The 14,941-nt window shown below is 38.5% G+C and overlaps 1 protein-coding gene across 3 annotated transcripts in view; it reads left to right on the top strand.

Annotated features, from left to right (window-relative positions):
* The window catches only part of tdrd5 (tudor domain containing 5), a 54,071-nt gene extending 40,076 nt beyond the window's left edge, over nt 1-13,995 (top strand). For 2 of the 3 annotated variants that reach the window (XM_059979283.1, XM_059979282.1), the window contains 3 exons: nt 35-179; nt 7,610-7,666; nt 9,595-10,331. In XM_059979283.1, coding sequence (XP_059835266.1) covers nt 35-179; nt 7,610-7,666; nt 9,595-9,851 — 459 coding nt within the window. In that variant the 3' untranslated portion in view covers nt 9,852-10,331. Of the gene's footprint in view, nt 1-34; nt 180-7,609; nt 7,667-9,594; nt 10,332-13,729 lie in introns of those variants that run through there. The other variant, XM_059979284.1, reaches the window with a different exon arrangement.
* The last annotated feature ends 946 nt before the right edge of the window (nt 13,996-14,941 follow it).

Genomic DNA, 14,941 nt, shown 5'->3' with positions numbered 1-14,941 from the left:
GTTTTCCTTCCATTTACTCTGTGTGTAATTGCAGCAAGACCTGTGTTCTGAGTCATTGAACAGTGTGGATTGTCTCCAAAATTCAGAGGCAGGGGTAAGGTCACAAGATGATGTCTACTTCTCAATAATTGACTCCAGGCCGGAGCAATCCAGTGCTGATGTTCCAAATGCCCAGCCTGGTGAGTATAACAGTGTCCTTTTGAAAATGGTGGATAGAAAGGCTACCATTTATTAAGGTTATATAGGAATTAATTTTTTAATTCTTAAAACTGATTTCATAATCATTAAGTGACTTGAATGAGCTGTTATCAAAATACTGAACCAATTAACACGAGAGCCAAGTTAATAGCAGCATATTATTGCATTTTCATTAATGAATTGTTCCTTGCTGCCAGTCACTACAGGTACACTTCAAGGAGCTGTGCTTAACCCACAGCTCTACTCTCTACACTTATGGCTAAGCACAGCTGAAGTATCATCTATACAGGCAGTCCCCGAGTTTCAAACATCCGACTTACGAACAGCTCATACTTACAAATGGAGGAAGGAGAACACTGTCCGCCATTTTAAGTCGTTGCTGTTAACACTGTGTTGAGTGTGTAACCTTGTATTTGGTTTAAATTTTTCTTAGCAAGATTCAGCTTGACCCCACCCCCCACCCTTTTTCAGTCAGTACTGGCCCCACTTGTCCCATTCAACCTGTCCCAGTGCAGGTGGTCTTTAGGACCTGGGGCAGCACAGGACCCGCCCCCTGCAGCTGCTGGTGAATCCGCAGTGTTTCTGTTCCATTGACAGAAAACGATTACGATTGAAAATAAAGTGGAAATAATAAAGCGTTTGGGAAGAGGTGAAACGTCATCGGTCATTGGAAGAACGTTAGGCTACAGTCGGTCAATGATCGGAACCATTTTGATGGATAAAGTGAGAATAATGGAGCATGTGAAAGGCCCTGCCCCGATAAAATCTACAATTATTACTAAGCAATGCACTGATTTAATCATTGAAATACATATGTTTCTTAAGTGTTTTATATGCGTAAAAAGGTAAAATATATACTAAGACAAAGGTTTGACTATCTGACGCTAAATAATACCGGATGTACCTGTTCCGACTTACGTATAAACCTGACTTAAAGACGGACTCAGGAACAGAACTCATTTGTAACCCGGGGACTGCCTGCATTATAAATTTGCAGAAAGCACTGTATGTAGAGGAGACATACAGGAGTGAGGTAGATTGGCTGCTAGAGTGACGTCGCAACAACAAACTTGTACTCAACATCAGTAAGACCAGGAAATTGATTGTGGACTTGAGGAAGGGGAAGTTGGGATAACATGCACCTGTTCCCATTGAGGGTCAATGGTGGAAAAGGTAGCAGCTTTAAGTTTCTGGGTGTTGGGTGTCAACGTCTCGGAGGATCAGTCATTGACACAACCACTAAGAAAGTGTACCAGCAGCTCCACTTTGTTAGGAGTTTGAGGAGATTTGGTATGTCACCAGAGACTTTCAGATTTCAACAGATGTACAGTGGAGAGCATTTTAACTAGTTGCATCACAGCCTGATATGGAGCCTCTAATGCACGATACTGTCAAGGGTTGTAGGCTCGGCCAGCTCCATCGTGGGAACAGCCAGCCCTCTTTGTGATTGAAGACATTTTCAAGAGGCGTTGCCTTAAAAAGACAGCATCCATCACTAAGGATCCTCACTATCCAGGACATACCCTCTTCTTGTTACTACCATCAGGGAAGAGGTGCAAAGCCTGAAGACCCACACTCAACAATTCAGGAACAGCTTCCTCTCTATCATTAGGTTTCTGGATGATCAATGAACCCGATTATTCCTTTTATTGGTGCTATTTATTTAATTAGTAATCTATAGTAATTTGATTTTTTCACTGTACTGCTGCTGCAAAACAAATTTCACGTTCTATAGGACAGTGGTAACAAACCTGCTTCTGGTTCTGACCAGAACATAAACATCAAGTGAGATCTTTATTCCTACATTGAATGTCAGTCCTTATCATATTTTTTATTGTTGTGCAGTCAACGGTAAGATTAGACTTGGCTTAGATGGTCACATTCACACTGGCAAACAATGGTTTCCTGGACTGGGTGTATATTAGACACAACGGACTATAAAAGAAAAGTTATAAATTCAAAGAGCTTTTTCTTAATTTATATAACCATATAACAATTACAGCATGGAAACAGGCCATCTCGGCCCTTATAGTCCGTGCTGATCGCTTACTCTCACCTAGTCCCACTAGCCCGCACTCAGCCCATAACCCTCCATTCCTTTCCTGTCGATGTACCTATCCAATTTTACTTTAAATGACAATACCGAACCTGCCTCTACATTCTACTGGAAGCTTGTTCCACACAGCTACCACTCTCTGAGTAAAGAAATTCCCCCTCGTGTTACCCTTAAACTTTTGCCCCCTAACTCTCAACTCATGTCCTCTTGTTTGAATCTCCCCTACTCTCAATGGAAAAAGCTTATCCACGTCAACACTGTCAATCCCCCTCATAATTTTAAATACTTCTATTAAGTCCCCCCTCAACCTTCTACGCTCCAAAGAATAAAGACCTAACTTGTTCAGCCTTTCCCTGTAACTTAGGTGCTGAAACCCAGGTAAGATTCTAGTAAATCTTCTCTGTACTCTCTCTATTTTGTTGACATCTTTCCTATAATTCGGTGACCAGAACTGTACACAATACTCCAAATTCGGCCTTACCAATGTACAATTTTAACATTACATCTCAACTCCTATACTCAAAGCTCTGATTTATAAAGGCCAGCATACCAAAAGCTTTCTTCACCACCCTATCCACGTGAGATTCCACCTTCAGGGAACTATGCACCATTATTCCTAGATCACTCTGTTCTACTGCATTCCTCAATGCCCTACCATTTACCCTGTATGTCCTATTTTGATTATTTCTACCAAAATGCAGCACCTCACACTTATCTGCATTAAACTCCATCTGTCATCGTTCAGCCCACTCTTCTAACTGGCCTAAATCTCTCTGCAAGCTTTGAAAACTTACTTCATTATCCACAACGCCACCTACTTTAGTATCATCTGCATACTTACTAATCCAATTTACCACTCCATCATCCAGATCATTAATGTATATGACAAACAACATTGGACCCAGTACAGATCCCTGAGGCACACTACTAGTCACCGGCCTCCAACCTGACAAAACAGTTATCCATCACTACTCTCTGGCATCTCCCATCCAGCCACTGTTGAATCCATTTTACTACTTCAATATTAATACCTAACGATTGAATCTTCCTAACTAACCTTCCGTGCGGAACCTTGTCAAAGGCCTTACTGAAGTCCATTATAGACAACATCCACTGCTTTACCCTCGTCAACTTTCCTTGTAACCTCTTCAAAAAAATACAATAAGATTTGTCAAACATGACCTTCCATGCACAAATCCATGTTGACTGTTCCTAATCAGACCCGGTCTATCCAGATAATTAGATATACCATCTCTAAGAATACTTTCCATTAATTTACCCACCACTGACGTCAAACTGACAGGCCTATAATGGCGAGGTTTACTCTTAGAACCCTTTTTAAACAATGGAACCGCATGAGCAGTGCGCCAATCCTCCGGCAATATCCCCATTTCTAATGACATTTGAAATATTTCTGTCGCAGCCCCTGCTATTTCTACACTAACTTCCCTCAAGGTCCTAGGGAATATCCTGTCAGGACCTGGAGATTTATCCACTTTTATATTCCTTAAAAGCACCAGTACTTCCTCCTCTTTAATCGACGTAGTTTCCATAACTTTTACTTGTTTCTCTTACCTTACACAATTCAATATCCTTCTCCTTAGTGAATACCGAAGAAAAGAAATTGTTCAAAATCTCCCCCATCTCTTTCGGCTCCACACATAGCTGTCCACTCTGATTCTCTAAGGGACCAATTTTATCCCTCACTATCCTTTTGCTATTAATATAACTGTAGAAACCCTTTGGTTTTATTTTCACCTTACTTGCCAAAGCAACCTCATATCTTTTAGCTTTTCTAATTTCTTTCTTAAGATTCTTTTTACTTTCTTTATATTCCTTGAGCTCCTCATTTACTCCATGCTGCCTATATTTTATTGTAGGTATCTCTCTTTTTCCATAACCAAGTTTCCAGTATCCCTTGAAAACCATGGCTCTCTCAAACTTTTAACCTTTCCTTTCAACCTAACAGGAACATAAAAATTCTGTACCCTCAAAATTTCACCTTAAAATGACCGCCATTTCTCTATTACATCCTTCCCATAAAACTGTCCCAGTTCCCATAAAATTGTCCCAATCCACTCCTTCTAAATCCTTTTGCATCTCCTCAAAGTTAGCCTTTTTCCAATTAAAAATCTCAACCCTGGGTCCAGTCCTATCTTTCTCTATAATTTAAAAATTGTTTTTAGTTCTATTTTACAAGTATGGTGATGCTATTAGTCTGCATATCCTGGGAAACAAACATTGACTTGAATGTTTTTGAAAAACAGTCCATTTTTGGCTGCCCACAGAAATTCATCTCCATTTTACATTTGCTTTATGATGGCAAGGGGACCATTATCCCAAACAATTGATGTACAACACAGCCAAGGCCTGGGACCATTTTCTGTTTTTCAGTCTTGAGCTAAAGTTGTATCTCATCTCCGGCTTTAAATCTATGGCAACTGTACCCCAAAATCCTCAATATTTTGTGGTATGCAGATGATGCATGTATTTGCATGCACTACTAACCTGAGCTCCAAACTATCATGAATTTGTTAATTAAAGTATATGAGAGGAAAGGCCTCTCATATATGAGACTGTGTTACCCTGGAAAATGTGTACTGCTTTCCACATCTCAAGAACCACTTCTCAAAAAAAAGGTAGATATCAATGATGAAGTTTACCGTTATCGTCGGAGCACCAGCTCAGCCTTCAGTTTATATTTGGTGGAATGAGGGAAAAAGTAGTTTGAAGCATCCAAAGTGAGACCATGATCTACAGTCAACAAAAACTATAATTTACCCAACAGTTCAACATGCCACAAGATGTCTCTCTCACTAACAAAGGACAGAGATTTCACCCATTCCACAGAGAAAGGGGAGACCAGCAGTCAGTATTACAATGTTACATACTGCCACATTGCTTTTCATTCTGAGATTCTCTGACTCGAGAATCGGCAGCAAACTCTCCCCATTATCGAGAGAGAGTGGTCACTTGACCACAGAGACCTCTGTCCGCAAAATCATGATGTTTCTCCCATGATGCCTCATTCAGTCATCCATGGGACCATGCAGGGTCACATCCCGGAGGCACATCTTGTGTGCTGCAACTGGAGAATATCAGAAAACAGTTGGTCGATGAGCTCCAGGAGCGGGAACACATCTGCCGTGAAAACCTGTAGTTTGAGTGATATTGTGGATCAGGGACCTCGATAGAACCCAGCTTCCTTGAAAAAGAAAAAAGAGAGACATTAAAAGAGAGGAGTTAAAGCTGTTTCTGCAAATGAGCTTGAAGAGGCAGCAACTGGCACAATCTTAACTGCTCACTTAGGTTTCAACTGAAGTCTTGCCATAATCCTCAATTTATTGAAGGACAAGGGAAACAAGATCTTTTGCATTGAGACCCTAGTTATACTCAGCCCACTGGGTTAAGCAAGCCACATCGTTCCTGTGCCCAACAGGAGACTCCCAAAATGGACAAAACTATTTAAGATCCTGTCACAAGAAGAAAATACTAGGTTCACAGAGGAAGCGATGCAAGAATCTGCTCAAAGCCTGTTGGGAATCCCTGTTGTCCACGGCTCAAAGGGGAAAACAAGAATGTTGTTAAGAACTTTGGGACTGTAGATTAGGAGCACATGGAAGTCCTACATAATGCAAAAAAAAGTTACCAGCTCAAAAGCCATCTTTAGGAACCTTCTGTCAATATGTGCAGGAATCTGTTGTTCCCATGTTGGCATCATCAGTCATTTCAAAGCCCAAAAATCTTATAGAGGAAGTATTGACCAGAAGGCATAGGAGCATATTAGGCTGTGTCATTCCATCATGGCTGATTTAGTTTTCCTCTCAGCCCCATTCTGCTGCCTTCTCCATGTAACCTTCGATGCCCTTACTAATCAACTGCTGCTTTAAATATGCTCTAACTTTACCTCCACAGCTGTCTGTAGCAATGACTTCCACAGCTACACCATCCTCTGCTAAAGAAATTCTTCCTCTGTTCTAAAGGGTCACTGCTCTATTCTGAAATTGGACCTCGACTCTCCTGCTATTGGAAAGATCCACTCCATTTAGGCCTTTTAATATTCAGTGGATTTCAATGAGATCTCTCTTCATTCTTCAGAACTCCAGCGAGCACAGGTCCAGAGCCATCAAACACTCTTCATACATTAACCCTTTTATTTCTGTAATCATTCTTATAAACCTCTGGACCCTCTCCAATGCCTGCGCATCCTTTCTAAGATTTGGGCCCCTAAACTACTCAGAGTACTCCAAATACAGTCTGACCAATTCCTTATAAAACCTCAGCATTACGTCCTTGTTTCTTAATATTCTAGTCGTCTTTAATTCCAACATTGCATTTACCTTGCTTACTACTGACTCAACCTGCAAGTTAACCTTCAGGGAATCCTGCACTAGGTCTCCCAAGTCTCCTTGCACTATTTCTGAATTAGCTCCCTGTTTAGATACTAGTATACGCCTTTATTCCTTCTATCAAAGTGCATTACTATACACTTCCTTACACTGTATTCCATCTGCCACCTCTTTGCCCATCCTTCTAATCTTTGCAGACTCCCTTCTTCTAGAACACTACTTGCCCCTCCACCTATCTTTGTGTCACTTGAAAACTTGACCATGAAGTCATCATTTACTTAAAACTTGAAAAATAGCAGAGCCAACACTGACCCCTGCTGAATACCACCTGTCGCCAGCAGTCTGTAAGCGGTTTGTGCGTTCTCTCCGTGACTGTGGCTTCGTCCAGGTGCTCCAATCTCTCCCCACGTATGGTTAAGGTTGGTTACTTAAGGGCATGCTCTTTTTGCACCAGAAGCGTGGTGACTTTACAGGTGTCTCCCAGCAGAATCCTCGTATTTTGATTTGATGCAAGCAGCTTGTTTCACTATAATGTTTCGATATACTTGTGACAATAACGCTAATCTATCTTCTCTCCAAGAACCCAGGTACCATGCAGACAAGGTGGCCTTTGTGACTTTTGATTCTTGCAAGAGAGACGTGTCTATTCCCCTAGTTTTACTATCCCCAATCACAACTACATTTATATCTCCCCCCCCCCCACCAAAATAACTCCCTGAATCACTGTGGTCCCTCATCCTTCCTACAGTGCCCATTCTCATCCTCACAGGGAGTAACAATCTCAATCAACCGGTCCTTGATCTGAAAGACTAAGAAAGATGAGAGTGTATTGTTAACTTGGCTCGAGTGAGAAATCATGGCTGTAGATTTTGCATTTCAAGTTTTAATTTCAAATATTGACCTAGGTTTATGTGTTATGTTAGAGATGTTTGTATACTTGCAATTATTATTGGATATTATTTTATTCTTAATGGTCTTAGCTAAATCTGCTTTCATCATATTGTAGATGAAACTTCCAAGTTAGGAGAGGCTCAGCTCTGTGCAAATACAAGTAACAAGAAAGGTAAAGATCAGAAGTGTTGAAAACTCTGATTATTTGCATTAAATAATTCAATTTAATTCTCATTTGTATTCTTTGTCTATCACTCTTTTGCTGAGACTGCATTCAAATCCAGGTGATCCTGCTCTAAATAAGTCACTTGATGGTTGAAGAGTGACGTAGAGCATGTCATCTTCAACGAGTTATTTCTGTTACTCTCTGAATGGGAATTTGTGAGAAAGTTGAAAAAGCATTGGCGAATTAACAGTTTGCTATTCTTGAAATTTTATACAGACAAAAATATTAACATCAGTAATATTAACCATGTACAGGTATTTTCTATGAAAGTTGTTGAGGGAGGAATGTTATACTGAATTATGTTTTCTGAATAATGGCATGGAATCTTATGTATTGGTAGAAGTACTCTGGTTGGAAAGCCATATGAGAATCGACTTTAACAGTTCATCTGAAAACCAATTAAGCCAGACAAACATATTTTAAAACAAAGCTTTGTTCTCTGACAGAAAAGCAGATTATTATTTAAAATAATGCTATAACTTGAATGGCTTTAGCTATTTGAAAGTGACATTTTTCTTTTGTTCATATAAATTCCTACTGAAATAATCACACAGCATAAATCCACTATCTGAAATAATCTTTGCACCTCAAATGCTGGTCATCTGGACATGCTTGAAGGCAGACATTGAGTGCGGGCAGAATTACTACCTAGGAAATATTGCAAAAAGAAGGTTGCCTCCATGTAAAGTACAGTATATTTTTGACAACTTTTTGGGGCTTATTTATAGCAATATTATTTTCTGTAAGGAAGGGCAGGTTTCTAGAGTTTAAACTCATGTTTTACATTTCTAAATTTCATTAGGGCAAAAGTTTACATAATGTATTTCAATCTATTATTGGAAACAAGTGATTTAGATAACATTTCTGGCTTTCAGTTACTATTTTAATAGTAGTCAATTATTAATTTTGTTAAACTGTGTAACATAATGTTATTGCCCCTATTTTATAAAGTATTCAATGTAAATGAGCTTTATTCAAGAAAATAAAAGTGGAGGTGTTGTATATAAAATAGAAGAAAATTCAGAGATTCAAAATACATTTGTTCTCAGTGTGTGTAAGCAGTATACAACCCTGAGATTCATCTTCCCAAAAATAGAATCAATTTTAGCACTGTTCCATTTAATTTAAGCCAAAAGTTAAATATGTAAATTTGAGAAGATAAACAGGTACTTAAAAAACAAGCTATGAGTTGTGATTTGAATTTGATTTTTGTATACTAAATCTTACTGTGGTCACAGAGAAACAATTGAAATATTCAACTGGCATTTTATTTGGAGTCATAGAGCAATACAGCATGAGTACAGGACCTTCAGCCTAATGAGTCCATGCCAACCACTATACCCACCCATAGATTCACCACTCTGTGTGTAAAAGTTGCCCATCAGGTCCCTTTTTAAAATTTTCCTGTCTCACCTTAAATCTGTCTCAATTTTGGACTCCCCTAACCTAATCTTATCTATACCTGTCATATTTTTAAAAATTCTGTATAGTCACCCCTCAATGTATCATTTTCTTTATCCCTAGCAAGGATTGACTTGCTGATTAAGGAATTTGCACAAACCACAAGCAGTGAAGGAAATGGCTACGAATGAAGAAAGAGGAAGTCTGTGAAAGGCAAATTTAAATGATAGTGCACAAAGTGCATGAATCAAAAAAATCTAAAAATTTAATACATCAGATCTGTAAACTAGAGGTAACTGAATCAGTGGTGTGGATGCAGTCAGACAAATTATTCCTGTTAGCCTTGTGTTTAACTGCGTGCATTATATTTAGTGATTAAGAAACTACCGAACACAAGTTGGAGAGATTTTAGCATATTGGTTGCTGTGTAATACCAGATATAATTTAGAAAAATGCTGTTTGTTTTTACATAGCTTTCGGTTACATTTGTGAATATCCGCAAAAAGAATCTGTAAAGACTACCACAGGCTCTTGTTTGTTGTTCAATGATGTCCCAAGGAAGTCTGCTCTGATCTCGCCTGCGTTTTCGGGGCAGAGAGAGTTTCACTTGGCTCTCAGCTCTTCATCTGCTGCTTTGGGTCCTTCTGCACGCATGGCAGGAGCTCTTCATCATTTAACATGGCTGCCAGCAAAGCACAAAAGCTTACAGTCCCCAGATCCAGAGAAGTAAATGTTTAAAACAACTTACTGCATAGATTGTGGAGAAGAGAGAAATGCTGTCTGTGCAGACCATCAGTGAGCTACAAAATGTCTTGAAATTAATTTTTCTCCTCAAAGGCCATCTACAATGCTCAGATTGAACATAAATGGCAGCAAGTTACAATCAGTCCACAAAAGACAAATTTCATCTCACCAAAAATTTGAGATAGGAAGCCACTGGTGGTCTTGAATCAGAGGTTTCTACCACTTATTTTTATATTTCTTTGAAGTGCAGTGGCAGTGTGTATATTGTTGTATTTTGCTGGAGAGTTGCCCTTTTTTTTTGTTCAAATTTTTGGAATGGAACCTGAAACCTGAAGCATTGGAACTAACTCTAATCCACAGATGGTGCCTCATGATCATTCCCAAAACATTTTTCTTCAAACCCTAAATGCCTTAGTTCCACATTTTTGAAGTGTAATCAGGGTGTGTGGGTTTCCTCTCTTATCTTAAAGGCTGCTAACTGGCCATTGTAAGTTGCCCAAGTGGTCAAGTGGTGAATGGTCAAATGTAAGGCAGTTGAGGGGAATGTAGGAAGAATAAAATGGGATTTGTGTAAATGGGCAGGGTCCATGCTGATTGGCTCCATGACATTAATAATAGCAGAAAGATGGCCAGGTTGTTCATATAAGTTATTGGCTGAGGAAGAAATATATAAAACCTGGTATAGGATCTCTAGTGTTTCCTCCTTTACAATAGTAAACACACTACAATAGGTATTAAGTTGAAGATACTATGTAAATAAGAGTAATTTCTTAAGGAACTGATAAAATCCTCTGAAACAAATGTGCTGAGGTTTTTTTCATCATGTGGCAATAATCTGTGACACAGTGAATATTGTAGTACTTACTCTTGCCACAACTCTACTCTTCATTGGCTTCCATATGTTTCAAATTGTGTTTATTTATGTTCTGGCTTTAAATTTATTCAGCAGTATTTAAAACTAATCCTTTCCAAACCACTTGGCCACAAAATCCAAATGTGAAGCAGCAAATAGGTGTAAGTAGAGCAAAACACAGTCTGCTGGGGAAATTCACCGGGTCAAACATGATCTATTATGGGAGGGAGAAGAAGGAATTGCCCACATTTCAATTATCGAGACTATGCATCAGGGGACTCAAATTCCAAATTGTTTGTTGCTCCAGATTCCAGCATCTGCAGTCTCTTGTGTGTCCTAAATGGAAGTAGACATGAAAGTGGTCTATGACCCAGATTGAATGCTCTTTTGGGCTGTCAGGAACTAACTCGAAAAACATTCTGGACAAATTTGGTGATTACTTCATAGTTTTGCAGTAATTTTTTCTCGTAAATGTGGAAAAGTATTAGGACTTTTCATTGTCAAAATTTAATGAAGTTCTTTACAAAATATATTTCACTGCAACTTCAGCAAAATGTTTAAAAGTAAAGACAAATATGTCTCTTTATACATGCTATAGTCAGTCACAAATCTGGAAGATTTTGGATTTATATTAAGTTAGTCAATTCTGCCAGGCTGCCAGCAGGAGCATTATAAAGAGTTACAGAGAGCTGATCAACCACTGTTAAAATAATTATTGGCTGACTTTGGGAAAATCATTGTGGCACGACTTGTTAAAAGTTCTTGCGTGAAAAAGATAACCAGTGTTGATTCCTCTATTGATGAAAGGATAAAAGCTTGAGAATTCTGAGGCTTGTAATAAACTGGATTGATTTTTGAGGCTGTATTTCATCAGATTAGTTTCTAACTTTGGTAGTCATGCTCCTTTATCCAATTAGATTATTGTTTTCATTATTTTTCTGTTATTTGGGGGGATTCTTTGATTTTGTTAAAAAAATAAATTATTTTCTTTGTTTTGCATTGTTCTGTAAAGTAATTCCTGACTGACATTTGAGAAATGCATGAAAGAAACTTAGAAATAAAAGTTATTTGAGATGTTTATATTCTTTTTTTTCTGCTTGCAAAATTTTGTTCTACCTATCAAGTTCCATGGAATTCAATTGTAGACTTTAACATTCCCATCCATTTAGTTTATTTGTGGATGCCTCCAGGTGATTTCAATGCTGGCTTTTATCATTGGCAAATTCAATCAGCTTCACCCAAACTACCAAAATAGATAGTTATTACTTCAGTTTAATATGCACTCAGTGTCCACTTTATTAGTTTATTAGACACACATCTCTGTCTTCACACACAACTAACAACAGTGTGATGGAAGCAGTTGTGGACAATGCTATCAAAAATAGTTCCCCGATGCAAATAATGGATTTCAGCAGGAATATATCAGAATCGGGTCTGTTATCACCGACATTTGTCAAGAAATTTGTTAGCAGTAGCAGTTCAATGCAATACATAATATAGAAGGAAAATAAATAAATAAATTGCAGGGGTCTATCTGGCTATAGACCTCACCATGACTGATTTGAACATGAAAAGATAATTGTGCAGAGGGTGATAATGGTGTTATTCAGTTGCCATTATCCAGAAACTAAACTGTGACAGCCATCTTACTAGATGCACTTGTACATCTGCTTGTTAATGCAAGTATCTAATCAGCCAATCACGTAGCAGTAACTCAATGCATAAAAGCTTGCAGACATGGTCAAGAGGTTCAATTGTTGTTCAGACCAAACATCAGAATGAGGAAGAAAAGTGATCTAAGTGACTTTGACAGTGGAATGATTGTTGGTGCCAGACAGGGTGGTTTGAGTATCTCAGAAACTACTGGTCTGAAGATTTCATGCACAACAATCTCTGGAACAGGGATTCCCAACCTGGTGTCCACAAGCCTCTTGGTTAATGTTAAGGCTCCATGGCATAAAAAAGGTTGGGGATCCCCGCTCTAGGGTTTATAGAAAATGGTCTGAATAACAACAAACATAAAGTGAGTGGCAGATCTGGGCAAAATATATAAAAATGAGAGAGGTCAGAGGACTACCCAGAGTGGTTCAAGCTGACAGAAAGGCAACAACAACTCAAATAACTATGTGTTACAACAATGGTGTGCAGAAGACCCATCTCTTGAATGCACAACACATCAAACCTTGAAGTGAATGGGTTACAGCATTCGAAGACCACAAACATACACTCAGTGGCCACTAAGTGTATCTAGCATTTTAACATCTTGTTAACAACTGCATGGATTCTTGAGTGCTTGAAGCCAGTGGAAGAGGGAGGAGGTCCCACTTTAAAAAAAACCTGACAATGCACATTAGTAATTACTATCATGGTGTGGGGCTAGGAAAAAAAGGTAGTTGAAAAAAGGGATAGATATAAGTGCAGTCTTGCCCATCCAAAGCAGAATAAAGACACTTGAAATCAAATACTAGATGAAAATCATCACAGAATAATTTGCAATTAAATACTAATGATGCCATAAATGGGTGTGCAAACAGACACATGGTAGTGGCAGGAGGCCTATAAATTGGGGTAAATGAAAATGATTATGCAGAACTCTGGCAAATTTTACATAGTTGAAAGCTAGAGACCATCCAAAAGTTGTTATTAATAACTCAGCCCTTAAGTGTGGTTCACATGGCACTTAAGAGGGCAGCTGGCAAAATTCCAAATGAAAAGCTACTGGATATTTGTTAAATCAGAGTTCCAGGGAAGATGTACGGAATGTAGATAAATTAAGATTGCCCATCATAACGAACAGCAGAAGAATTAGACGCTGAGAATTTATGGTAAGGATAACAAAGGTGATATTTAATGTAGGAAAGTATGAAGTGTTGAATATAATAAGGAATGTGATATGGGTATTGCATCTGATGGTTAAGCCTGAAATGCAGAGATATATGGGAATCTTACTAGACTCCATTCCCTTCTATATTATTTAATTTTCATTAAAAAATATTTTTGTTCTATTACAGTTACGTAAGTATCAGGAACAGTAGTTGGCCATCAGGCCTCATTTTTGTTGTCTATATATTTAGAGGCAGAACTGAATTGGATCATCCAACCCTTTGAGCAGCGCTGCCCAGCAGTCCATGATTTTTATCCTAGCCTGATCACAGGCCTACTTACAAAAACCGATTAACCTACCAACCGGTACGTCTTTGGACTGTGGGAGTAAACCTGAGCACCCAGAGGAAACTCACACAGTTATGGTGAGAAAGTACAAACTCCTAAAGGCAAGTGTCTGTACTGCCATTCATCAAAATCATGAGTTATCAACCTCAGTTCCACTTTCCCTGCACACACTATTGTTCGCCTTTGTAATGGTCTGAAATAAAAAATTATAATGATTCACTACTGAGTGAAGTTTCATTTCATCCATCTTGAATGCTGTACCTCTCATGGTGAGATTGTGATTCTGGTCTGGTCGCACCTTTCTCTGCTCGGAGAGATGCTAGCTTGTTCAGCCTTCAATAGAATCGCCTGTCATTCTTCTAAACTCGAGTAGACTGACCATCTCTTCTTGTACAACAAACCTACCATTTCAGAAAATAGTATGTTAGAGAGATGAAAACCACGCAATACTGGTATTATTAAGGCGCAGTAAAGGCCAACAAACTATTTGCCTGACTAACTGCTTGCACTGGGATGTTTTCAGCATAAGATGTAAAGATTTTCCAATTTGTTACCATTTCTATTCTGTTTTTCCCCTTTAACAGTGACTTTAAATTTTTCTACATTTTATTCAATTTGTAGTGTTTTTAAAAATATTTTCGCTTAGTTATACGATCTGATTACATGTCTACTTTTTTCAATGGTTTATTGGGTTTTAGCACATGTACACTTTGGCGCGGATTATAAAAAATCGCGGGTATATTATACAAAAAAGGGTCCTCTTTTAAAATAATAATAGAACTATGATAAATTCACAGTTTTAGCAACATTAGGCACATGAGAGCACTATGAAAATTTTCTTTTAATATGCGTCTAACGTTACTTCCTCATCGATAACTAGTAGTCATTGTGCTACTTCAAAGAAACGCTACCGGATTCGAAATTACCCAATCCAAATGCAGATTGTGCTGGATGGGTGGGACTAATTGACAAGAAACGATCAATACCAAACTTTAATTGGGTAGCGGCCGTCATTAATTGAAGAGGAAATGGTCCAATCGTATAGTAGGATT

Source organism: Hypanus sabinus, chromosome 9, assembly GCF_030144855.1.
Source record: "Hypanus sabinus isolate sHypSab1 chromosome 9, sHypSab1.hap1, whole genome shotgun sequence".
Lineage (NCBI taxonomy): Eukaryota > Metazoa > Chordata > Chondrichthyes > Myliobatiformes > Dasyatidae > Hypanus > Hypanus sabinus.
This window is presented reverse-complemented; position numbering and strand designations above follow the sequence as displayed.